The sequence below is a fragment of the Pleuronectes platessa genome, chromosome 7 (assembly GCF_947347685.1).
Source record: "Pleuronectes platessa chromosome 7, fPlePla1.1, whole genome shotgun sequence".
Taxonomy (NCBI): domain Eukaryota; kingdom Metazoa; phylum Chordata; class Actinopteri; order Pleuronectiformes; family Pleuronectidae; genus Pleuronectes; species Pleuronectes platessa.
The window spans coordinates 839,611-865,528 of NC_070632.1; the positions used below are offsets into that span (position 1 = coordinate 839,611).

The 25,918-nt window shown below is 48.3% G+C and overlaps 2 protein-coding genes across 2 annotated transcripts; one reads left to right on the forward strand and one right to left on the reverse strand.

The window, feature by feature from the left end:
* Nucleotides 1-2,390: 2,390 nt before the first annotated feature.
* On the reverse strand, nt 2,391-7,966 carry ciao2a (cytosolic iron-sulfur assembly component 2A). The gene is made up of 5 exons (XM_053426709.1): nt 7,682-7,966; nt 6,857-7,021; nt 3,640-3,689; nt 3,082-3,127; nt 2,391-2,553 (listed from the first exon to the last, which is right to left on the reverse strand). The coding sequence occupies exons 1-5, from the start codon at nt 7,707-7,709 to the stop codon at nt 2,453-2,455; spliced, it is 390 nt and encodes a 129-aa protein (XP_053282684.1). The 5' UTR covers nt 7,710-7,966; the 3' UTR covers nt 2,391-2,452.
* A 144-nt stretch (nt 7,967-8,110) lies between these two features.
* Nucleotides 8,111-25,672, forward strand: spg11 (SPG11 vesicle trafficking associated, spatacsin). The gene is made up of 40 exons (XM_053426321.1): nt 8,111-8,346; nt 8,901-9,082; nt 9,365-9,592; nt 9,813-10,035; nt 10,619-10,744; nt 10,930-11,321; nt 11,597-11,742; nt 11,831-11,945; nt 12,042-12,197; nt 12,291-12,466; nt 12,559-12,735; nt 12,844-12,915; nt 13,424-13,551; nt 13,644-13,825; nt 13,903-14,098; nt 14,201-14,404; nt 14,587-14,693; nt 15,167-15,312; nt 15,580-15,738; nt 15,878-15,944; nt 16,307-16,469; nt 16,565-16,773; nt 17,370-17,469; nt 17,950-18,109; nt 18,216-18,494; nt 18,576-18,776; nt 19,370-19,477; nt 19,797-19,962; nt 20,226-20,440; nt 20,709-21,510; nt 21,939-22,081; nt 22,803-23,007; nt 23,306-23,440; nt 23,622-23,755; nt 23,867-23,986; nt 24,114-24,282; nt 24,370-24,446; nt 24,698-24,853; nt 25,051-25,202; nt 25,277-25,672. Exons 1-40 carry the CDS (start codon nt 8,111-8,113, stop codon nt 25,449-25,451), a joined length of 7,287 nt encoding a protein of 2,428 aa, XP_053282296.1. The 3' UTR covers nt 25,452-25,672.
* Nucleotides 25,673-25,918: the final 246 nt, after the last annotated feature.

Genomic DNA, 25,918 nt, shown 5'->3' on the forward strand with positions numbered 1-25,918 from the left:
TAGATAGATAGATAGATAGAGAGGTAGATAGATAGATAGATAGATAGATAGATAGATAGATAGATAGATAGATAGAGAGATGGATGGATGATGGATGGATGGATAGATAGATAGATAGATAGAGAGATGGATAGATGGATGGATGGATGATGGATGGATGGTTTTCCTCTCAGCTCTGGCAGAAGCAGTTTTTATTTTATTAATAACAACAGGAGTTTTACCCTCAATGTGTCAGAGATCTTCTCTGTTCACTCGTCCTCAGATAGAACCCGTTGCTCTGACGTTTCCTCTTCACACATGAGAAGAAGAAATAAAGTAGTTTCCTGTTAAAATGTCTGTGACCCCCCCCCCCCCCCGCCCGATAGAACAGGTGTCAGTTAACTGAGGAAGCAGCAACAGACGTGTCAGTGGTTCAGCTTCTCCACAGTGTGCGAGATGTGAGGCTGTTCTACAGCAGCAGAGGGGGGGGGGGGGGGGGGGGTGAGTGAGAATAGACACAGCTTTAACACAAGGGATTATACAGATAGAAAATAATATATAGAATGTGAATGCAGTGTGACAGTGACTCTGTATTATCCTCTATGATCAGGTTGATAGGACGCGAAGCTGATTAAAGATTCTATAATTAAAACGTATCATGTGATGTTTAAATCCTTCATTCAGCTCCACTGTCGTTAATAAAACATCAGAGGTGGAAATTAACTCAATTACTGTATTTGAGTACAACTCACAGTCAAAGGAAACACACTCTGTTCATCCTCAGATTGATATTTGATAAAGCTGCAGAACCGTGTGAGCATCACTCTAACATCTGTTGGGTGTTTGCATCAGGACTAAATCTTCAACGTGTCCAGAAGGAAAATGTAAATTGATGAATAAAATGTACAGAATCATTATATTTGTGCTGATAAACGTGGATCCTGCAGTTTGTGTTGGAAACAGAATGAGACACAAAGCTAAAGGAAAACACAAACACACACTGCGCTGACAGATCAGCTCCTCCTGCAGCAGCGTCTCCTCCTATTTTCTATGAGTTTTCTTTCTCTCCTCACTCAGTTGAACTTCAGGTGTTTATCTCCTGAAGCTCGATTGACGATGGGATGTTTCCTCAGCAGCATCGTTTCCCACTCGGCTCTGATCACCATTCATTCTAATGGACGTGTAGCTCAGGACGACGGCGCCCCCAGCAGGTGAAGCCGGGTCATTACAACAGAGCTGTGGCCCCTGGTTCTGTCTCAGCTCATCTCTCTCTGGCTCCTGAACTTCAATGAAGAGTCGATAATCATTTAAAAATCCTAAAATTCATGTGACTGAATTCAAAACGAGGCTGAAGAGTCAGAGAACATTCATCATCTAAATCAAGTTATTCTTCATTTTAACATAAAACCTAAATATTGTTTTCATTTTCCAGTTTAGGATTTTCAGTTAGAACGAGTGATTCACGGATTCTGAAGAGACATCAAAAATAAAAGTGCAATTAGAAAACGTTGGATCTAAATCCTACTGTTTGATCGCAGGCTTTTATTGTAGAGGGAGACAGGAAGAGCACTCGTGTGTGACAGTGAATGAGAGATTAAAGTCTTATCGTTATGAACATCTCGAGGGAATTCCTTCAAACTTGGTACAAGCGTTCACTTGGACTCAAGGACGAACCCATTAGGATTTTGTGATCAAAGGTAACTTCAGCTAACTTCAGACTCATGTTAATTTTCCTTCTCAACACAAGATCAGTCACCAAAGTCTTCAGCTCTAGATCTAGATATTTGTCTTCTCACGTTGTGTAGCAGCAGCTCTGCTTCACAGAGCGAACAGACTGATCGGTGCCTCACAATCAAATCTCTCCTGATGGGAAATCATGATTCAATCAAACACGACTCAGAAGATTTTAACAACTGATTTTATTCTTCATCAGATCTGTTCTTTAAAAAAACAATCACATGTAAAGAATCATATTCCTGCTCTGACTGAATCACTGAGTATATTTCTGAAAGTCTAAAACCACATGAAACGACATTTCATTCTTCTTCACCTCTGAGAAAACCTGTTTCCCCTCTGGATGGAACGATGGAGCAGAAGCGAAGTTGAGGAGGAGGAGGAGGAGGAGGAGGAGGAGGAGGAATGGGAAAAGGACGGGAGGTGTTTCCTGTTTCAACTCGTCCGTCCTGAACTTTGTTTCATTCATTCACTGTTCAACCATTTCACTGGAGGAAAACAATCTGAGTCGCCTCGGAGTCGACACAAGAAGAGGAACACACACACACACACACACACACACACGCACACGCACACGCACACGCACACGCACACGCACACGCACACACACACACACGCACACGCACACACGCGCACACGCACACACGCGCACACACGCACACGCGCGCACGCACGCACGCACACACACACACACGCACACACGCACACACACGCACACACAGACGCACACACACACTCCTCAGTCGTCTGGTTCGATGACACACTGCTCCACAATCTCTCTCAGGTTGGGGTTTTCCATGGCGGCCGCCACTCGCTCCTTATCGTTGATCTGTTTGTTAACTGACACACAAACAGATCATTACACACTTTAACAACACACTGTGTGAACGAGACAATCTCCTGCTGCTTCAGAGGTTAAAGACAAATGTCCGAACTCCCTTTTCAATTCTTCTCTTTAAAGTTTCCTTCGTTTGAATCTCATTTATGCAGCGGACATTTTGTCCTGAGTCGGCAGCAGATGAACTTCAATATTAAGTCAAAATTGAGCCAACATCTGACCTGAAGATGCTCCAAACAAAAGGTCACATAAATGATGAGGATGAATTATGGATGACAGGATTCTAGAGTGTTTGACTTTGACTTGTGGAGAAAAGTTTAGCGTGAGCACTTTTAATTGCTGAGTTTGCAGTTTGCTGAGTCTGGAAACACCTTGAGGCTGATGCTCACAGGAGGAAACACGAGTCGGGGTTTTGTTTTGTTCACATTTCGAGGACTCTGCGTCTCACATGATTTGGAAAATTGTCTCAGCAGGAGGTCATTCAATCGTAAGAAGCCAATTTCTCTCTTTAATGACAAAAGCAGACTTACTATCTTCCTCGGTAGAATGAGTTCCTTCTGAAATGTAAATTTCCAGCTGAGGAGACAAAGAAAAAACTGCTGATGTTAAACGTTCCTTTTACAAAGTGAGGTGTGTTTTAAAAGCCTGAGAATAAAAGAGACTCAGTGGAAACACAGAAACAAGTTTAGGATTAACAAATACTAAATTACAGCAAAGTTCAAATGTAAAACTGAACGAACAAACAGAAGAAAGACAGAATATTAATTAATAAACTGTAAATACATCACAAAAGTGTGTGTGAACAAAATTATATATTAATAACAGAGTTTAGTTTCATTAAGATGAGAAATACAAACTTTGACAAACATATATCAGATACACATATATCATGAGTGTCATGTCGTCCGTCTTCATCTACAGTCTATGATCAGTGAAATATGAGAACATGTAAATGCACGTGGTCGCTGGTGAATGATGTGGTCGCTGCTCGAGTCCAGATGAGTCACGAGTCCTGGACTCACTGTGTGTGGTTAAACACCGGTCAGGGGAAAAGAGAGCCGGTGTTTTATAAACCAGCCGCTACTCACCTTGTGTTTAAAAGGCAAACATCTCTGCAGCTTCACTTGTAAACACAAACCTGCAGACACACACAACATGGCCGTCAGACATCAGCACAAAACATTCAGGTCAGGAGCAGTGACAAGACTGAAAACACAAAGCTGGTCTGAAGTCAGCGGTTCAGAGATTCTTCTATTAATGATCCCAGCACAGGAGTCAAAGCCAAGAGGAGATCCTGTTGGCCTCAGGTGTGAAGAACCAGCTCCTCTGGGAGCGTCAAAGCAAAACAGAGCGTGAGCCGAGTGATTTTACATTCAGTCAAACTAGGAACGATCCTCATGTTTAAATCAGTGTGAGAAAGACAGGTCTGATGGACGTGGTCCAGGTATCAGCAGGTTAAGACCCTGTTGGCCCCTCCCCTCAGACTAACTGATGAGCAGGTTACTAACAGTGAGTGACAGCGTGAGCATCGAACCTGAGTGACATGAGAATAACTCATCAAACACAAACAACAGTGATTAAAGCTGAGTCACTGCTGGACAGCTGCCAACAGATTCCCCCTGACGGACCCATGAACCCGACTCACTGGTCCAAAACAACCACGGCTACGTTTTACACTGAAGTTCCCCACATGTGCTTTACACTTATCATCAGAGGAAAACACACACACACACGGGACTATATGAGCAGTAAAGATGTATTGTGTTTACAGATGTATCACACTAGCTGGTTTTCTACAAACTGAACATAGAGATTATTCTTCTGTCGTGGCACTCTCTCTCACCGACTCCTGTGAACAACAGATTAGAAAGATCTCCTCCAGCAGCAGGAGGACGAGGGGTTAAACTGTCAGTTACACCAACTGTAGTGATACAGTGCCTTGCATAAGTATTCACCCCCCTTGGACTTTTTCCCATTATGTACTGTTACTAACTGGAATTCAAATAGACTTAAATAAACTTTTTCCCGTTTGATCAACAAAACATGCATAGTACTTTGGAGGTGCAAAATACATTTTATTATGACACAAACAATAATGAGAACAAAAAAGTTGACATCTGTTGGGTGCATAAGTATTCACCCCCCTGTGTCAATACTTGGTAGAACCCCCTTTCGCTGCAATTACAGCTGCAAGTCTTTTGGGGTATGTCTCTAGCAGCTCTGCACATCTAGAGATGGAAAGGTTTGTCCATTCTTCTTGGCAAAAAAGATGAAGCTCAGTCAGATTGGATGGAGACCGTCTGTGAACCGCAATCTTCAAGTCTTGCCATAGATTCTCTATTGGATTGAGGTCTGGGCTTTGACTGGGCCATTTTAAGACATTAACATTCTTTAATCCAAACCATTCCTTTGTAGCTCTGGCTGTATGTTTAGGGTCATTGTCCTGCTGGAAGATGAACCTCCGCCCCAGTCTCAAGTCTTTTGCAGACTGCATCAGATTTTCTTCAAGGATTTCCCTGTATTTGGCTCCATCCATCTTTCCCTCTATTCTGACCAGTTTCCCTGTACCTGCTGAAGAGAAGCATCCCCACAGCATGATGCTACCACCACCATGTTTCACTGTTGGGATGGTGTGCTCAGGGTGATGGGCAGTGTTGGGTTTTCGCCACACATAGCGTTTTGCATTGAGGCCAAACAGTTCAGTTTGGTCTCATCTGACCAGAGCACCTTCTTCCACATGTTTGCTGTGTCTCCCACATGGCTTCTGGCAAACTCCAAACGGGATTTTTTATGGATCCCTTTCAACAATGGCTTTCTTCTTGCCACTCTTCCATAAAGGCCAGATTTGTGGAGTAGACGACTAATAGTTGTCCTGTGGACAGATTCTCCCACCTCAGCTGTGGATCTCTGCAACTCCTCCAGAGTAACCATGGGCCTCCTGGTTGCTTCTCTGATTAATTTTCTCCTTGTCCGACTCTTCAGTTTGGGTGGACGGCCTCCTCTTGGTAGGTTTGCGGTTGTGCCATATTCTTTCCATTTTCTTATGATGGATTTTATGGTGCTCAGAGAGATGTTCAAAGCTCTGGATATTTTTTTATAACCTAACCCTGCTTCATATTTCTCCACAACTTTATCCCTGACCTGTTTGGTGAGCTCCTTGGTCTTCATGATGCTGTTTGTTCAGTAATGATCTCCAACAAACTCTGAGTCCGTCACAGAACAGGTGTATTTATACTGAGATTAAATTGCAGACAGGTGGACCCTATTTACTAATTATGTGACTTGCAAATGTGACTTGTGAATGCAATTGGTCGCACCAGATCTTTGTTAGGGGTTTCACAGTAAAGGGGGTGAATACTTATGCACTCAACACTTTTCAGATTTTTATTTGTAAATAATTGTGAAATCCATGTAATATTTCCCCCCACTTCCAAATGATGCACTATTTTGTGTTGGTCCATTACATAAACTCACGATGAAATAAATTTTAATCTGTGGTTATACCATGACAAAATGTAGAAAAGTCCAAAGGGGGTGAATACTTATGCAAGGCACTGTAACAGGGACCAGCTGCTCGGACCCGACTCCTGGTCTCCACTGGGTTTTCAGAAGCTGACAAACTGGGAGCAGCAGAAAGGGAATCAGGCCACATTTATCAAATATAATAAATATCTACTCATTGAACGGGATGTAGACTCTGGGTGAAGCCCATGTGGAAGTGCCTGCAACATGTGTTCTGTGTAACGAGCAGCAGAGGGCGACTCTACACCTGGTCTTGGCCAATCAGGAGTCAGTGTCAGCTGTCAATCATCACGTCTCAGCCTGTTCTTATAACTGATTCAAACCAAACTGATCAGAGACAAGGTTTAATGACCTATACTGCAGCCAGCCACCAGGGGGCGATGAAATGCTTTGGCTTCACTTCTGGGAGCGGTGGTGTCGTCCATCTTTATTTACAGTGAATGATTCACTCGTTCACTGTTCACCAACACCTCACTGTAGAATTAGCGCCACCAAGTGGTCACCTACATGAACAAGCTCCTGGTGTTCATGTAAGTGGATAGAAACTTTTACAGTAAATACACAAATATTATGTGTACATTGTAACATCTGGATTAAAACTGGGTTTGGTTTGTTTACATGTTTACAGGTCTCTGGTCACCTGGACCTAGAAGAACCTGACAGAGGAAACAGGGATGACCTTGAAAACCTACTGAAAAGAAAAGTTTTAACCTTCTTTCAAGTTTCCGTCTGTTAACTTCAGATCAGCTCCTGCAGCGTCTGTGGTTGTGGTCAGTGACTCACCGATCAGAGTGGCCAGGGAGCAGTGAGGGACGGTCGGGGAGAACTTGATGATGATCAGGTACTCGTCTTCTCCGAGCTCCTGGACCTCCACGCATTTCTCCGTCACCACATCCAGCTCCTCCAGGGTGTTCGGCTTCTCCGGGTCCCGGATCGACCGGATCACATCTGCAGGGGGGGGGGGAACCAGATGTGACACAGTATTCGACAGAGAGTCCAACAGTATACTAATACTAACAGTACTACACAGTGACAGTACTACAATCTAACAGTACTACACACTGACATTATAACACACTCACAGTACTATACACTCACAGTACTACACACTCACAGTATTACACATTCACAGTACTACACACTCACAGTACTACATATTCACAGTACTACACACTCACAGTACTACACACTCACAGTACTACATATTCACAGTACCACACATTAACAGTACCACAATCTAACAGTACTACACACTGACAGTATAACACACTCACAGTACTACACACTCACAGTACAACACACGCATAGTACCAAACACTCACAGTACCACACACTGACAGTACTATACACTCACAGTACTACACACTCACAGTACTACACACTCACAGTACCACACTCTAACAGTACTACACACTCACATGCTAGATGCTACACACTCATAGTACTACACACTGACAGTATAACACACTCAAGGTACCACACACTCTTACAGTACTACACACTCACAGTACCACACACTCTTACAGTACTACACACTCACAGTACCACACACTCTTACAGTACTACACACTCACAGTACCACACACTCTTACAGTACTACACACTCACCATAAACCTCTAACGCTTTCTCCTCCATCTTCTCGCTCCCCCGCTGGTTCCAGTTTCCCGGTGGGATCGTGTTGATCGTTACCGTCACTGAGACTCGAGCTTCCTCCGGTTAACCGACGCCATGTTGACGGAACAGTGACCGGAAACAGAGAAGAGGCGGAGCTTCAGCTCATCTCCACCTTCATCTCGACTTGTAAACTTCCGGGTCAGGTGCTTAGAGATCTGCGGTTTCTGCCACAGCCAATCAGCGGCTCTGGGTTCCTGTCACTTCCTGTGTTTTGGTTTCAGGGAAAAGCAGCTCATGACCTATCTGATTTAATCTGATTGTAGCTGCCGGGCTCCTATTGGTCCGACAGTGTCAGCTGACGGGAAGCAGCGGGTCATGTGACAGCTGACATGTGACCAGCTGTTTACCAGACAGGCAACAAGATGCTGGAGGCTCCGCGGCCGGAGACCAGCCCCATCGCGGTGGCTGTGATCCCCGAAACCCGCGAGGAGGTGGCGGACATCCGCGGAGCGCAGCTCGCTCCGGGAGGCTCCTTGATCGGCTGCCTGCTGCCGGGGGCCCCGGGCCTCCCGCTGCCGGGGGCCCCGGGCCGACTGCTGCTGTGGGACCCTGCGGACAGAGGCGCTCCTCCGGCGGCTGTGGACGCTTCCTGCACCGAGTGAGTCCCCGGTTCACTTCTCAGTTACAATAACCTTAACGTTACATGATGGGACGTTACTGAAGTCAAGTCATCTACATCAAGGACTTCTTATAATATATATAAAATATTATGATACACAGAGTTGTTAAAGTAAAGTCACATGTTTGTGATCACGTCCTGTTTTAGACATATCACTCGACAAAGTGAAAAGTACAAATACACACAGAGAAAAAGAAAAGACTGCATGAGGGAGATGTTTACAGTGAGATATGACGTAATTTCACTGAATATTTTGTGTTTAATGGCTTTTGTGTGATGATATTTTACAAATGGAGTCATAGCGATGTTCTGACAATTTAAAATACTTCATCGTCCCCATGGGGAAGTTTGTCACGGGCCAAAGTGCTGCAGCAGTTTAACAGGAAATAATCTGAAGTTTCTTCAAGTCCACACTGTCATTGTGATGTCACTTCAACTGACATCAACCTTACTTCACTCTGATTATTAAAATGAAGTCTTGATAATAAATACAAAGACTTGTAGGAGAAGCTGACCCCCGTCGTGGTTCTCAGGTTCTCCTGGGAGGAGCAGAGCGTCCACAGTCGGGGCGTCAGCAGACTCCTGGCTGTGGGACCTCAGTGTGACCTGAAGCTGCTGGAGGTGGAGGTCGAACCATCAGCCGCCCTCGCTCTGCTCTGCGTCTCTGGATGTGCTGCGGACCTCCTGCTGCAGGCTGTGAGACAGCAGGACCACAGTGAGTCCCGCCCCCGTCCTCAGGGTTAGGGTTACCTCCTCACTTCCTCCCGTTACACAGTTATACTAATATCCAGGATATGAGTGTTGCCATCTTGAGTTTGTGACGTCCAACACAAGAAGAAGCCAAAAACCAGCTTTGAGAAACTTTTATTATGACCTATATGTTTTGAGCCACCAGGGGTCAATCAAGATGCTGTCATGTCGTCCATCTTTAGATCTTTAGAATAGTCAGTAATTAGTATTAATGTGTAAATATTACTTAATAAAACTTTGCCTTCAGGTGTGGTCCAGCTGCAGTCGCTGCGTCTGTTGTCGTTCGCCGCCGGCCGCAGCTGCGTGTTGCTGAATGATGATTGGCTGCTGCAGCTGCAGTGGCTGCAGGCGGAGGCGGAGCCACAGATATTAACCTGCTGCAGCATCCAGCCGCCTGAAGGCGACAGACACTCAGCTGTCAGTCACTGTGTCTGTAGAGACACACTGTTCACCCTCAGCGCCGCTGGAATCATCTGTATCCTCAGAGCCCAGATCTGCAGCTCCATCCAGAAAGCAAGTCTGTGATTGGACCAGACTAGAACTAACAAACTAGTGATAGAAACTCTCAAACTAAAGTAACTACGTCTAAGCTAACCACATGAAATATCATCATAATGAAATCCTTGTATTTTTTGGTCTCGGCCTTTATCCCTGCTCTCAATTTCCCAGCCGTGTTTTCTTGAACCCTCCTCCAGCTGTGTTCAGGATCTCTGACGGCCTCCTGCTGGCCAGCGTTGATATCCCTCTGTACCTGAGCTCCGACCTGGAGGAGGACGAGGTTGTCTCCTCCTCTCCAGCCTCCTCCTCCTCCTCCTCCTCCTCCTTCTGCCTCCTCCAGGTGTCGGCTGACCTCAGCACAGCCGTCGCCGTCACTCAGTCTCACGCTGCCGTCGGCGTGGACCTCGACCACTACTTCAGGTGCACCCCCCCCCCCCCCCCACCCCCCTCCTTTGGGGATATTACATTTAATAGAGATAAGAGATGATACCAGTTAACAGGTGGTGGTAGATCAGGAAGAGAAAAGACACACTGACTCCTCAGGTGACAGGTCTCAAATATGAAAGATTCTAAATGTGGGAGAATCATCATATTTCCCTGTAAAATCATTTATTTGAATTAGTAACCTGTATTTTCTGTTTTCCAAAAAAAGACCAAGAAATTAGAAATTACAGATAATTATTCAGGATTCATTTAAACTTTGTATCGTATGAATCGATTTTTTTCTATCTTTTCCCATAAATACAGATGCATAAATGCTCCTTCTTGAAATTTGAGTTAACAAATGTCTCACATCATCAGTGGAGTCAGACAAAAAAAATACTTCTGTTTTGATAAATACAGTCGAAGCACATTCACTTAATCAGATCCCAAACCGGAGCCTGATTGGACGGAGCGCTGCAGACAGGTTTCTCTGAGCTGTCATCAAGCATCGACTGATCTGAGGCAGATTAAAGCTGAATTCTAAACAGAACAAACTTCATTCTGATGTCTCTGTCCTCAGGATGTGTCCAGACCACCTGATCTGTGCCGTTCCGCCGGCTCGCCCCGACCTCGGGCCAATGAGAGACCAGGACGGTCTGTCGAGCTGCCGCCTCGCCGCCCTCGGATCGACCTTCAGTACTGACCGGTACTTAGAGTTCTGGATTATAACACTGAATGATTTCTCACACTGCTCAGCTCTCAGTAACGATGGCGTCCGTGTTGCATCGTTCTGTTCTGAGATGAATCCACATTTCAGAGACTCAGAAATTAAAGACTGAACTGATTCTTCACTTTTCTCTCTAACTTGTATTCGTCTGACTTCACCTCTAGTTCCTGGGAAGCTCATCTGGCCTCCATGTACAGCAGAGCTCAGCAGGCTCCACCTCCCTCCACCTCCTCCACCTCCTCCCAGCCTGCCGGGATGCCCTGGTCCTCCTCCCTCCCTCACCTGGAGTCCCACCAGGCTCCGTCCTCGGCCCACAGCCGAGTCCCTTGCGGCGGAGCAACCGTCAGCTTCTCCGTCCCTGAGTCCTCCGCCCCGTGTCTGCTCTCTGTCTCCGGGTTCTCTGCCCTGCTGACCTTTGTCTGCCCCGGAAACAGGCGGACCACAGTAGCCTCCTGGGATTTTGCCTCCGGGAGTGTGAGCCTCCACCAGGAGGAGGAGGAGGAGGCGGCTCCTCTCCTGCGCTGTGGAGAGAGACAGCACAGACTCCTGCTGAAGAGTAAGTCCGACTCAGAGTGGAGTCACTCCAGTGGAGGCAGGGATGTGAATGAATGGAGCTTAGCAGTAGACACACAGGGGCGGTTCTAACTTGTGAGGCGCCCCGGGAGAATTCATATGAAAAACAATAATATATACCAACATTTAAATACAATCATAATAACCACCAATTTAAAAAAACAGCACAAATACACAGTAACAACACACTTACAAAGAAGAAAACCTAATTATTACACTTTCACTTCCGACATCTGAATCCGACCTTCTCGTCTCCAGAGGCCGGCGTGTTCCAGGTCTTGTTCTCTGTTTCCCAGCAGGACCTGCTCAGCAGCTTGATGCTGTTTGGAAGTGCAGCAACAGTAGATGCAGTGTGTCACCTGAACAGCTGGGGGCGCTGCTCCATCCCCATCCACGCCCTGCAGGTAGGAGGCAACGCCCACCTTCACAGGCATCACCTGCTGATGACCTCTCCAGTCGGCCGCTGTGTTTTAAAGTTGAGTTTCTCTTCAGGCCGGACTGAAGAACCGTCAGCTGGACACGGTGGACTTCTACCTGAAGAGCAAAGAGAACCTTCTGAACCCGTCAGCAGATCAGCTGACGGCCTCCACGCCGAGCCTGACCCACTGTACGTATACACCTCAGCTTCAGGTAGTCCACTATCACGATGACTTTGTGTTGCTCAGGTGTGCGTGTCTCCTTGTGTGTCTCTTTGTGTGCGCAGGTGTCCAGGAGTTGTGTCCTGCGTTGGACCTGCTGTGTTCGGCCGTCAGAGACTCGAACAGTGAAGCTCAGAGTCGACAGTTTTCAGAACAGTTGCTCAACTTCACCTTGAACTTTGTCAACACACAGATCCGCTCTGTGCTGTCCAGCTCCCACTGTACGAACACACACACACACACACCCACACACACACACACACACACACACACCTGTCCAACATAAGTAACACAATGCTCTGTTGTGTCAGCAGACGAGGACGCAGGTGTGCGGAGCTGCGTGGACGTGCTGGACCGCTACGTCACTGAGCTGAGGAGCTACATGAAGAGATATCCCTGGCCAGCAGGGGGCGACGTCTCCTGCACCGACTCTGCTGCTCCAGCCCAGGAGGAGGCGCTGGAGGACGAATGGGAGCAGCTCCCGACAGAGGTGACGTCTTAGTACCGAGAATAAAAAAGAGTTTCCTGTTGTGTCAAACTTTTGCGTTTAGTTAGATTTTTCTGTGTGTGTGTGTTTTGCAGGAACTGGTCCAGCGATCCATCCTGACCAATCAGATCCCCAGAGCTCAGGCCATCCTGAGGAGGCGGAGCCGCCCGGAGCAGCACCTGTGGGCTCTGAGGAGGGAGGGGCTGCGGCAGGTCTTCTCCCGCCTGCAGCAGCGAGACGTGGAGACGGCCACCGCCCTCCTCGTCAACATGGTCAGGACATGTCTCCGCCCTCTTTGTGTTGCGTGTGTCACGGATGTGTGGATGGAAGACACCGACGCACAAGTGGGTTTGAAACTGATGAAAGGTTTTTGTTTGCAGGGTTTCAGTGTGAAGAAGCAGCTCCACAGTTTCTGTCTCTACACGGACGACAAACACCTGAGGGAGTTTGTGGTGAGTCTGTGATCTTCATATTTTCATCTCATATTTAAGAATGAGGGCCGTGTTGACATTACCAAAATAAAGTCGTAACATTAGAACTTCTCAGGTTCTCCCTCTAACAAAAGCTTTAAATTATGACTTTATTCTTGTAACATTAGAACTTTATTCTGGAAATCTCTGTTCACTGTAGACGGATGTTTGGCTCAGATTTTCTTTTTCCTGGTCCATCATGGATCCAACACATATTCCATCTGCAGATTTAGTCATAATAAGTTACATATGGTGATTTAGTAATTTCCAAATGCTTTTCTCCACTTAACAAGAGAGTTTTCACAAAACATTTAAAAACCGTTTGGCTCTAGTTCATCACTTCAGGACAGAAGATTGAAAACCATAATGTTGCTGATAAGACAATAGAGTTCAACTCTGATGACCTTCGACCTGAGATATTTGCTTCACATCTGCATATGTGTGACAGTGTCCTTACAAGTCCCTGTGGACTCTGATTGGTCCCTCGCAGGTGGAGGAGCTGTCAAGGCGGAGTTATTTAGCAGAGGAGGAGATGCAGAGTGTGATGTTCATCAGGCAGATGGAGAAGCTGGGATCAGTGTTTCCATCTCGCTGCCCTGCAGACTCCACAGGGCTCAGGTGCAGATTCATCTCATCTCCTCTCACATGCATTCAGCTCCTTCATGACCCACGAGGAAACCAGTCTCTGTCTCGACTCCTCTTCTCTCCAGGGTCGTTCAGATGGTTCCCAGGGAGCCGGGAGGCGGGGCCGAGGAGGTCCTGGAGGAGCTGGTGGGACAGAGGCGGTCTGAGGAGGAAGCAGGGCTCTGGCAGAACGTCCGATTGGACTGGGTGAGGAACTGGGACCAGAGCTGTCAGACCGGCGTCCTCCTGTCCCGACTGCAGCACACAGGTGAGAACCCGACACCAGCGAGCGACTCGTGGGAATGACATCACTGTTGAGTTCTCCTGGTGTTCTTGGATCTTCAGAGTTGAGCTCCTGTGACCCCGCCGTGCTGTGGCGTTACCTCACCGCCCTCCACGACCAGCACCGGGTGTTGGACTGGATCCAGAACCAAGAGACCGCTGGCGCCTCCCTGTGGCCAGAGTTGGTTCCAGAGCTGGTGAACAACAACACACTGTGCAGCACGTACATGAGGGAGCAGATCCTGGACCTGCTGGCCAGGTGCAGATGAGAGCTTGTTAGATCCAGTCGCTGTGTAAACGTTTAACAGGAAGCGTCTGTTTTACATTGTTGGATTGAACTTCCTGTTTGTTGTCCCTCCAGACGAGGCCGCTTCATCCCGGAGGAGCTGGAGGATCTGGAGAAGCTGCTGTGGCGGCTGGCTCAGGGCGGGGGGGCGATGGCTTCGTCTCCTCCCGTCCCTCAGTACCGCTCGGCGCTCGGCCTCGACCTCCACGGCCTCGTCATCACCTTCTGTCTGGACCACGGCCTGAAGTACCTGCTCTACACCTACCTGGAGCACTACAGGTGTGTGTTCCCCGGGCCAGTGCCCTCCAGTGGCCGGAGGGGGTCAGTTCTCATGAACATGATATCTGAAGAACGCCCAGAAGCACTTTCTTCAAATGTTCAGTTTGACTGAAGGATGAACTGATAACATTTTGGTGGTGAAAGGTCAAAGGTCGTAACGTATCCATGTTTGCTCGCCACAGGTTGACTCCCAGGAACTGCCCCGTCCTGACCAATCAGAGCCTGTCTGAGAGTCAGCCCTGGTTCGAGATGATGGTGAAGATCCAGGAGATCACCAGGGATCTGTCAGGTAGCCGACTGTCTCCTTCAGATCAATCACGTTTAATAAAACACACTAATCAACAAAAGTCAAGGAAATTGGAATTTTTCTGTATCTATATATTATCATATTTAACATTTTACCAAATGATTAATTGATATGAAATTATGTTTTTTAACCCAATTCCCCTCGGGCATCAATAGGGTTAGGGTTAGGGTTATTTCTGAATGTGATTCAGGGCCTTTGTTTATCAGTTGATTGACAATACTTTAATTTAGTTTTAATTACCCAGATTAGTAATCTGGAACGAATCATAAACAGTTAAAATGAATTAGTTAGATTAGTTTATTTGTTTTATTTCAGCCGAGTGTCATTAACATACTCTGGGATTATTTTCTTACTTCATGTACTTGTGTTAAGTTTAATTCACTTTATCAAGCGTCCACTCGACATTAGGAAGTGGGACACTAACACGTGTCCTCTGTGTCCGTCCCGGCCTCCAGACCCTCGCCTGCTCTTCCAGGCCTGTTTGACCAGCGCTCAGGTTCTGCTGCCGGGCAGTCAGGCGTCTCTCAGCAGCCTCCTGCTGGAGGGACACAGTCTGCTGGCGCTGGCTGCCATCACCTTCGCCCCCGGAGGAATCGACCAGGTGAACGTTCAAACCATGATCGTCTGAAATGTCCTCATGTGATTCTGCCTCTGCTGAGATGTTTGGTTTTTAAAGCCCTGAGGAGCAAAGAAGTGATGGAAGTTGGTTCAGACGACTTCCTGTGATCAGGATTCTTGTTCCTGGCTCAAAACAAATTCAAGAGTAGAAAAGAAAATCATAGAGCAAATGTTTCATGTGCAGCTGGAGCTTATTACATCTAGAAGCGGTGCAGTGAGTGAACCTGGTCCCTGTGCTTCCTGTGCTCAGGTGGTGGTCCAGGGGTCAGAAGGCTCAGGGAGGACAGTCGACCCTCAGCTCCTGAAGATGGCGCTGGCCCCCCACTCCAAGCTGAAGGCCGCCCTGTTCCCCCCCGGGCCCCGGGGACACAGCCTGTCCTCGGACATCTCTGTTTACCATCTGCTGCAGGTACCTTCACACCTTCAGCCCCGGCCCTCACTGTCCTCACTGTGTGTCAACCTCATCCTGTGTTGAAGCGCTGTCCCCTCTGACTGTCTGAACCTTCCTACTGGTTCCAGTAAACGTACTGAGCTGTTGTGTTTTCCAGTCGCTCCATCCTCTGGACCCGTCCAGGCTGTTTGGCTGGCAGGCGGCCAACACCCTCAACTCCACCGGTGAGCTCCACACAGCAGAGATCAGCAGGACGCTGCTGTTACCCGATGATAGAAAGATCCTCTAACACCAGAACCCTTCATTTCAAGGGTTCAGAGGAGAGTGCAGCTGATCATCAGAGTTCTACACACGTTAGCTCAGCTCATGAACTCGTACATCACCACGTGTCATAGTGCAACGTACAGTTATGAAACAGAAAGGTTATTGGTGAGAGAGGCCGGCCCCATTCACATATTCATAGATCCGCAAATATTAAATCAGACAAAGACCTGAAATACGAGTTTTCACAGAAAGGAGGTAGAAACAAAGATGTGAGGCTGAGTGAGGCTGTGTGTAACTCCTGTTCTGGTGTCCTCCTCCACAGAGACGTCTGAGCTGCCTCACTTCTCCAGCCCTCACCTGGTCAACAGGTTCGCTCTGGTGGAGAACCTGGACTTCCTGTACTACCTCCGTCACGGCCGGCCGTCCTTCGCCTTCGCCACGTTCCTCGTCCAGCAGCTGAGCAGCTGCAGCGACTCCACGCTACTGTGAGTTACGACCCGCCTCTCGAGTCAGTCTGGAAATAAGCATTGTTGAGCTGTATAACATTAGTTGTGTGTGTGTCTGTGTGTGTGTGTTGCAGCTGGCAGCAGGCCCGGCAGCAGGTGTACCGGTTTGCTCTGCAGTGTTTCAACGTCCCGTCGGTGACGTCTGCAGCCGTTTGTTTCTGTGAGCTGCTCGGAGTCTGCAGCCTGCGCCTGAGAGTCGACCTCAGAGCCATGAACTCCATCCTGCAGCACTGGAGCCAACACAACACACACACTGCCCCCACACAGAGGCTGCACACTCTGGGTAAACACAACACAACACAACACAACACACACACTGCCCCCACACAGAGGCTGCACACTCTGGGTAAACACAACACAACACACACTCTGCACCCACACAGAGGCTGCACACTCTGGGTAAACACAACACAACACACACTCTGCACCCACACAGAGGCTGCACACTCTGGGTAAACACAACACAACACAAAACACACACTGCCCCCACACAGAGGCTGCACACTCTGGGTAAACACAACACAACACACACTCTGCCCCTACACAGAGGCTGCACACTCTGGGTAAACACAACACAACACAACACAACACACACTCTGCACCCACACAGAGGCTGCACACTCTGGGTAAACACAATACAACACACACTCTGCTCCCACACAGAGGCTTCACACTCTGGGTAAACACAACACAACACACAGAACAAACACACACACATACACACACACACACACACTCTTGGTCAACACAACACAACATGCATACATACACACACCATCCAAACACTCTGGGTAAACACAACACAACACAACACAACACATACACACACACACACACACTCTCTACACACAATGATCTGTTTTGTTTTGGTGTCTAAAGGAGTGAAGTTGGCAGAGGCGGAGCCTGGCGCAGCGGAGCAGCTGATTGGTTACCTGGAGGCTGCAGTGGCGGACAGCGTGGAGCAGAGGGGCGTGGCCAGGTCGGTGGATGGTGTTCACTGATTTAAAACATTAACATGAATCAACAAGTGTTTTCAGATTCAGTTAAACTCTTTAAAAACCTTCTGTTCAAACTAACTTTCAATTCACTTCTGTTTCTCTGTTTGATACAAATATTGATTTATTTGTTTCTGCTCTTTTGACTGTTGATGGTTTGTTGTGTGATGATTTTATGATTTATTGCTGTTGGTGTTATCTGATGTTAGGTGGCATTAATCAAATTATTATGATGTTTCCATGAGTAAAGCTACAGTTTATATTTGTTTACATTTTGCAAAATTATTTCTAGATTAAATACTAACAGCTTATTTGTTCCTGTTCTAATTGTGTGTGTGTGTGTGTGTGTGTGTGTGTGTGTGTGTGTGTGTGTGTGTGTGTGTGTGTGTGTGTGTGTGTGTGTGTGTGTGTGTGTGTGTGTGTGTGTGTGTGTGTGTGTGTGTGTGTGTGTGTGTGTGTGTCAGGTCGTCATACGAGGCGTCTCAGGAGTGGGCGGTGCCAGTTCAGTTCTGTCAGCTTCACAGTCTGGAGCTCAGCTCTGTTTACCCCGCCCACTGCGCCGATGACGGACAGTTTGTCCACTTCCTGTTGTTTGTTGAGCTGCACAGTTTCCCGCCCCAGCAGGTGAACACACAACTCCTCACATTAACATGTCAGTGTAGAAACCCTCACCATCAAACTGGTGTAATGTCTCGTGTCATGTGACCTCCGTTTGACCCTCCTCCTCCAGGTGAGGTCACTGGTGGCTCGGTTTGGCCCCGCCCTCCAGGCTCACCTGAGCCTGGCGTTCCAGGAGCTGCAGCTGCACCGTCAGAGGAGGAGCAGTGGATCTGAGGAGCAGCCGCAGTGTGGGAGCACAGAGAAGGCCTCTGGGGGTCCGGAGCCCCTCAGGGAGCTGTTCCAGGTCCTGCTGCAGAGCCAGGAGGAGGCGTCGCCCTGCAGGTTCCTGCTGCACGAGGCGCTGGTGCAACGCTGCCCCACACTGGCTGTGCTGGCTGCCTGTCAACAGGTAAATAACAACAATCCAATAGTTCAATCACTGTGATGTTTGTTAAAGAAATGTCACTGGTGTACACTGTTTGATTGACAGGGGGCGGAGCTGCTGCCCTGCCTGTGTGCGTGGGTGTTGACCTCTGTGAATGATGTCACACTGAGTGAAGCCACCGCCCACCTGCTCGAAGCTCCACAGCACCACGAGTGGACCCTGCACGACCTGTCAATCATCTGGAGGACGCTGCTGGGGCGGGGCCACGTCAGGCCCCTCCTACGAGGCTTCGCTCTGTTCCAGAGGGTAAAAAACTGCACACGCCACAACACAGAGACACAATCACAACACACAGGACAACGGATGTTGACTGAAACAAGGGACTGTGGGTCTGCAGATTGAAATGTGATGCTTGTCTGCTTGAGGTATTACGGTACAGATGCTTGAAACACCCCAATAAGAAGAATGCACCTGTACTGTAACACCTCTAATAGACGGGCATCACATTTTAAGGCTGACTCGACTTCAGTAACTGTGCTTGTTTCATTGTCAAGTTCCATCATCTTCTGTTGTGTTTGTGTGTCTGTTGTGGTCGTTTATAGTTGTGCATGTGAAACCAGACGAGTGCAGCAGTTTATTACTATATTTTTTCATCCAGCGGAGGTTTCTAAAAAAGCATCATATTATTGAATTTGGGGATAAAAGTTTTTCCATTTCCTTCTTGACTCGACCTTCAGGGATTTGACTGTTTTTCTTTTAATCACTCGAATGTTTACGTACAAATTTATTCTCTTTTATCCGATTTCATAACTTTCATACTTGACTCTTATTCATCTTGATTGTCAGATGATTATTAGATCGAATGAACCTGATAATGGTCATTAACGTTCATCTCTCAGGACTGCCCCCTGGTGCTGGTGCTCAGGATGTTCGAGCTGTGTTGTGACTACAGGAACTTCTCCGAGGCCAAAGTGAAGCTGCTGGATTTCCAGAGGACGCTGATCACTGTGAGTTCCACCATCGAGCTGAGGAGACTAACACCATCAGCTCATCACCAGGGTTATTCACAGAATACATTTAGGCTTCAAATCATCATTTTTATTTGATCAAAAACACTGACACAGAATCAGTTTGGTCATGGATGCAGCTTCAGTGCAGATCAACCAGGTAGGATGAACACAAAGAACGAGGACGACTCACTGATGCAGAAGAAGAATTCTAAAGCATCAACACATGACGAGAGAACACAACATTACAAACACACACGTTCACAACAGACACTGAACTATTCCTTCTTCATCTGTTGCTTTTCCTTTGCCGGTGCAGCTGAGAAACCGTGGGCCGGTGCCCCCTGGTGGACTCCCCCTGCAGTGGGTGGAGAGCCAGGCCTCGGTGCTGCTCCTCACGATGCTGCAGCGCTGCTCCTCCCAGTACGACCTCCACCGCCTGCTGCAGCTCCTGGCCGACGTGGACAAGCTCCTCAAGTCCAACGGTGAGTTTAGAACATGTGAGAATCTCTTAGATCAGGAGACGTTTGAATCCACAGTGAATCCCCCCCTCAGCAAAGTGGTTTCCTCCAGCTGGTGAGAAGTTCTGAACTCTGATTGGTCGATTAACTCAGGACGCCTCACAGTAAATTTTATTTTTTTGCTGTAGTCTAGAAACACATCCCTGTTTCAATGGATTTGTTTTGTCCTGGTTGTGTGTTTGTGTCTCCGGTGTGTGTCTGTGTCTCCGGTGTGTGTCTGTGTGTAGGTCCAGACTTCAGGAAGCTGTCGCGGCTCAGTCAGTTGCTGCAGGGCTCAGACGTCAGCTTGTCTCCCAGGCTGCTTCAGTGCAGTTCACCCTCTGTCCAGCAGGAGGAGTTCCAGGCTGCTGTGGACGCTCTGCAGGCCAGGGGGCGCTACACTCAGGCCAGGAAGGTGGCGCTGCTGGCCGACCTGCCCGTCCACCACCTGCTGCTCAGCCAGGTCTGATGACATCATCGTAATTCACAGACATCTTGTATTTTTATCATCATGATTGACAAGAAACATTTAGATTTGACTTTATACTTCTTAGATTTCCTGAACTTTTACTCCAGATCCACCGTCAGCTCTAAACCACAGACTGTAAATTAGGATGGACGACATGTCAGCTCCCAAAAGTGAACCCAAGACAGCTCGTACGCCCCCTGGTGGCTGGCTGTTAACCCTGATACATAACGTTTGTTTCATCACATTTCTCTCTCTGACTCAGCTCCTTCAGGAAATGAACTCCCAGAAGTCCAAGACAACGTGGAGGAGGTTGGAGACCCGGGTCAGTTTCTGGAGGAGTTGTCAGGAGCAGCTGAAGAGCGACAGCACTGATCCAGGATCAGCCTCCTGTTTCTTCTTGTCGCAGGCTGAAGCCTCAGATTCCTCAGCAGCTGCAGACGTTCAGACGGAGCTGCTGGACGTCCAGGAGCGCTGCCTCCTGCTGGGCCTCGCTGCTCACTGGCTCTCCCAGCTCAGCCCGACTCCCATCGACCAGCTGGAGAGCATGGAGAAGAAGCTTTGGATCAGCCGGGTGCGGCAACACGTCCTCGCCGTGGCCATGGAGCAGGAGAGCGTCTTCAACCTGCCACCGCCCGCCGTCGCACCGGAAATGAACAAGTATGAAGTTCTCATGAAGGAGTTCTCCTTCTCCAACATATCAGCTCTGAACACGGAGACCTGCCTCCGTCTGGACGGACTGCCGGGTCGCTCCGAGGAGCAGGAGGAGCAGGAGGAGGAGGAGCAGGAGGAGCAGCAGGAGCAGCAGGAGGTGCAGGAGCAGCAGGAGGAGGAGCAGGAGGAGCAGGACATCAACTCCGAGGAGAGGAGAGTTCTGGCTTCACTGATTGGTCAGCTATTAGATGACGGCAGTATCCATGAAGCCAGCCGAGTCTGCCGCTACTTCTGTCTGCACCACCCAGACGTGTGGGTGGTGCTGCGCTGCCGAGGGCTGGCGTCCGGAGAACTGAGCCCCGCCCCAAAGGAGGAGGAGTCAGAGGCGCCGCCGAGGAGGAGCATCACCCCCTGTACGCCTCATTCATTATTCATGAGTTTCTTCATAAAGAACAACACATCCTGCAGCTGGTTCCTTTGAACTAACTTTATAGAACATTGGGTAGTTTACAATATTCTGTGTCAATTAACAGAATCTGCAAAGTAACTAGTAACTAAATATTCAATATAAATGTTTTGAATGAATAAATATAGTATAAAGTAGAAGTATAAAGAAGCATAAAAGGGAAATGCATAAGTTAAATGTTTAGTTTCTTGTACCTTACTTTATGTAGTACTTGATCAAATGTACTTAGTTACTTTCCCTCCACGGCTCCTCTCAATGACTCGTTGTATTTCTCTGTAGCTGTTTACAAAGTATTCTAAATACTTACATTTAAAGATTTTAAGAATATCACGGTTTAGTAAAAACAGGAAGTGATGCGTCTCCTCTCTGATCCAGCGTCATCGTTCGGCAGCCTGTCGCTCGCCATGACTCCGCCCCCTGAAGACGAGGTCGCCGCCCAGCTGCAGCGACTGGTGGATCAGTGCTGCCATGGCAACAACTACTGCAAACAGGTCCTGAGCCTCTACCAGCTCTCCAAGGTATAAGTACACACATTCAAAGGTATAAGTACACACATTCATACGGGTCCTCTTTACGTTAGGAGCCATGTGGGGTTCAGTGTCTTGCCCGAGGACACTACGGAAAGAAGGAGAAACGGAGGATAGATGGATAGATAGATAGATAGATAGATGGATGGATGGATGGATGGATAGATAGATGATAGATGGATGGATGGATAGATAGATAGATGGATAGATGGATAGATGGATAGATGGATAGATGGATAGATAGATAGATGGATAGATGGATACTTTATTAATCCCGTGGGGAATTCAGATCATCCAGTAGCTTATAAACTTAAACACATCACTGACATACAAACATAAATCACATACGGAGAACATATTTACAGATACAGGAATGCAATGATGTGATTGTGTCAGTGTCCAGTAGGAAAGTGTTCTTGTGCTGCTGGAATATAAAATATGTATGTAAATATATAAATATATAAGAATATGTAGTGGTAAAGCCGGGAATTGAACCGTCAGCCTTCTGAGCCACAGTCGCCCGTTGATGCGCTCTGCCATGTTTTCATGTCTTCTAGTTTTTGTACATCATCTCAATGTCCCAGTCTTTTGTCCACCACTAGAAAGTGTCTTAACATCTTGTACTCACGTGTTGTTGATGTGATTTCATTGCATCTGGATCCAAATGGTTGACTTCAGATGAACTGAGTGTGTGAGTCTCTGTGGTGTGCAGGAGCTGCAGAGCTCGTTCAGTCACATCTGCCTCCAGGAGCCGCGCTCGGTGCTGGAGCTGCTGCTGCAGTCGGATCAGCCCGAGCGCTTCAGGAAGGCTCAGGCCTTCATCCGGGCCCAGGGCCTCTCCACAGACACGGTGGCCGAGCTGGTCTCCTCCGCCGTGGCCCAGGCGCTGCTGGCCTCCGCCCACGACCTCCACCCGGGTGAGAGCAGGGTCTGAACATCGGGGGGGGGGGGGGGGGGGGGGGGAGTCTCAGTGTGGAGAAACGTCCTCATAGTTCATCACAACATTACAACTTAGTCACTGAATCCTCTGGTGTGTTAGAATACAGACGTGTTCAGGTGGTGTTCTGACAGGTGTGTGTGTGTGTGTGTGTGTGTGTGTGTGTGTGTGTGTGTGTGTGTGTGTGTGTGTGTGTGTGTGTTGGTGTGTTGGTGTGTTGGTGTGTTGGTGTGTGTGTGTGTGTGTGTGTGTGTGTGTGTGTGCACGTGACCCAGTAGAGAAGCAGGTATTCCGGCCGTCGGAGGGGCGGGACTCGCTGCTTCAGCTGATCAAACTATGTGATGACCCGAATCTGGTGGGAATCAAACTGCTGGAAAACGTCAACGTGGTTCAACTGAGAGACCTGAGCTGCAGTACGACACACACACACACACACACACACACACACACACACACACACACAGGCAGACAGACACACACCGACTAAAGGACTTGATGTTAATATCATGTTATTATTACAGAGATTCAGTCTTTATTCATTATGAGACATTAGTTTTGATTTGAGTCGAAGTTAAAACTCGTTTGTTGTCTCAGTCGTGGATCTGCTGATCGCTGCTCACGACTGTTTCAGTCTCACCTGTAACATGGAGGGAATCGTCCGGGTGCTGCAGGCCGCCCGTCACCTCAGCCACACCTACCTGGCCCCGGGGGAGCACTACGGCCTGCTGGTAAGCCCCGCCCACTCCCCCACAGGCCAGGAAACACGCCTCTGTCACACGTGTGTCAGTCGCTCTGAAGCTGATGTGTGTGTCTGTGTGTGTGTCTGTGTGCGTGTGCAGGTGCGTCTGCTGACAGGCATCGGCAGATATGATGAGATGACGTACGTCTTCGACCTGCTGCATCAGAACCATCGCTTCGAGATGCTGCTGAGGAAGAAGGTGGACATGGACCGAGGACAGGTGGACACACACACACACACACACACACACACACACACACACACACACACACACACACACACACACACACACACACACTCTCCTGTTGGAGGAGGAGCAGGTAGATGAACTGTGTGTCCCCCTGCAGAGCTCCAGTCTGAAGACGGCCCTGCTGGACTACATCAGGCGCTGCCTCCCTGCAGACAGCGAGAAGCACAACATGGTGGCGCTGTGCTTCAGCATGAGGAGGGAGATCGGAGAGAACCACGAGATGGCTGCCAGGACGCAGCTGAAGATCATCGAGTCTCAGGAGTGGGGTGAGGATTCACCGTCAGTGAACGTCTGAGTCAGGGTTCCTCCTCGTGTCATGTGACCATGAGTTTCACCGACTTGTCTCCAAACAGTCGTCACGCCGGATCTGAAGAGCTCATTGGTCAAAGTGTTGGGTCTGTTGAAGGACGCAGCTGAGAGCTTCTCCAAGGTACCTGAGCTCCTCCAGCTTCCTGTAACACTCACTGAAGAGAGTTATTAACTGTGTCTGTCTGTCTGTCTGTCTGTCTGTCTGTCTGTCTGTCTGTCTGTCTGTCTGTCTGTCTGTCTGTCTGTCTGTCTGTCTGTCTGTCTGTCTGTCTGTCTGTCTGTCTGTCTGTCTGTGTGTGTGTGTGTGTGTGTGTGTGTGTGTGTGTGTGTGTGTGTGTGTGTGTGTGTGTGTGTGTGTGTGTGTGTTTCTAGGACTCGTGTGTGCGTCAGGCGACTCGCTGTGTCCTCACAGCTAAGCTAGTCGCTCTTCAGCTCCACTTCCTGAACCAGGGCTCAGACGTACGTGTCATCAACCTGCGACCTGCGGTGCTGCTGAACACGCTGGTCCAGCTGCCGCGATGCTACCAGGTCACTTCCTGTTCCTGCTTCACTGAAACACTTTCACAACCTTCAGTCTGTTGATGTTTAGAAAACACATTGTGTGAGTGTGGTGATGTGGTGACGCAGCGTGGAGTCTTCTGACCGTTAGAAGACTCTTGAGAAGTAAAGTGCACGATGTGGAAGGAGCCGCAGCTCCAACAGAAGTTGTGTGTTTTGTGCGGCAGGTGTTTGTGGTGTCGGAGGCGTACGGCGTCAGTCCCGACTGGGCCGAGGTTCTGTTCCAGAAGGTGATTCTGAAAGGAGACTTCGTTTACCTGGAGGAGCTGAAACGCCACCGCCCGCTGACCTCCAGCCTGTTCGAGGACATTTTCAAGAAGTGAGACGCCGACCTGGTCCTTCATGAGACGACCTTCTGACCTCAGCTCACGTTGTGTGTCTTTGTGGTTTCAGACTGGAGGGCGCTCCCAGCAGCGTCACTGTGCACGTGAAGCGCCTGCTGACGCACTGCGAGGACGTGTACAGCCGCTACAGACTGGCCTACCAGCAGAAACTGGACCACGTCACCAAAACCATGCTGCAGGACGCAAAGACGTCCAACTACCTGAACGACAGACTGGCCAGCTGATCCGCTGAGCCACTGGTCTGTCAAAGAAGAACTTTACAAAACTTATTGAGCAAATAGAAGTTTGTTCTCTTATCTTCTGTGGAGATTAAAATCTGATGCTCTCAGCGAAACATCCCTGTTAGTTAATATGAAAAAGATGAAATGTTACAAGCTGAGAATCAACAGAAAACCTTCATGAAAACTTCTGTGAACATGTAAATTAAAGAGACTTTTTAAACGGCTCTGAATCGAACCTGTTCTTTGACGTCCAGCAGCTTCATGTCCACTGTCCACTTGTATTTGGTTTGTTTGGTTTTTATTAAACTGACTCGTGGACCCGTCGTCTCCAGACGTGAACGGTTCAGGTTGAACGAGGCCGAGCAGGAAGTCCTCCGTCAACTTCATCAACTTGGGATCAGAGCGATCGTCCTGTTTGGAGAAGATGTGGACATCACTACGATAGCTCTCTCTCTCTCTCTCTCTCTCTG

Excerpts from the sequence above, each read along its gene's own strand:
- ciao2a (XM_053426709.1), bottom strand. The coding sequence starts at position 7,709 with ATGGAGGAGAAAGCGTTAGAGGTTTATG. Across the intron at positions 7,022-7,681 it reads GAAAGCGTTAGAGGTTTATG|ATGTGATCCGGTCGATCCGG; the intron begins GTGAGTGTGTAG and ends CCCCCCCTGCAG. Across the intron at positions 2,554-3,081 it reads TCATTCTACCGAGGAAGATA|TTAACAAACAGATCAACGAT; the intron begins GTAAGTCTGCTT and ends TTTGTGTGTCAG.
- spg11 (XM_053426321.1), top strand. The coding sequence starts at position 8,111 with ATGCTGGAGGCTCCGCGGCCGGAGACCAGCCCCATCGCGGTGGCTGTG. Across the intron at positions 12,467-12,558 it reads GGGAGCAGCTCCCGACAGAG|GAACTGGTCCAGCGATCCAT; the intron begins GTGACGTCTTAG and ends TGTGTTTTGCAG. Across the intron at positions 20,441-20,708 it reads ACCACCTGCTGCTCAGCCAG|CTCCTTCAGGAAATGAACTC; the intron begins GTCTGATGACAT and ends TCTCTGACTCAG.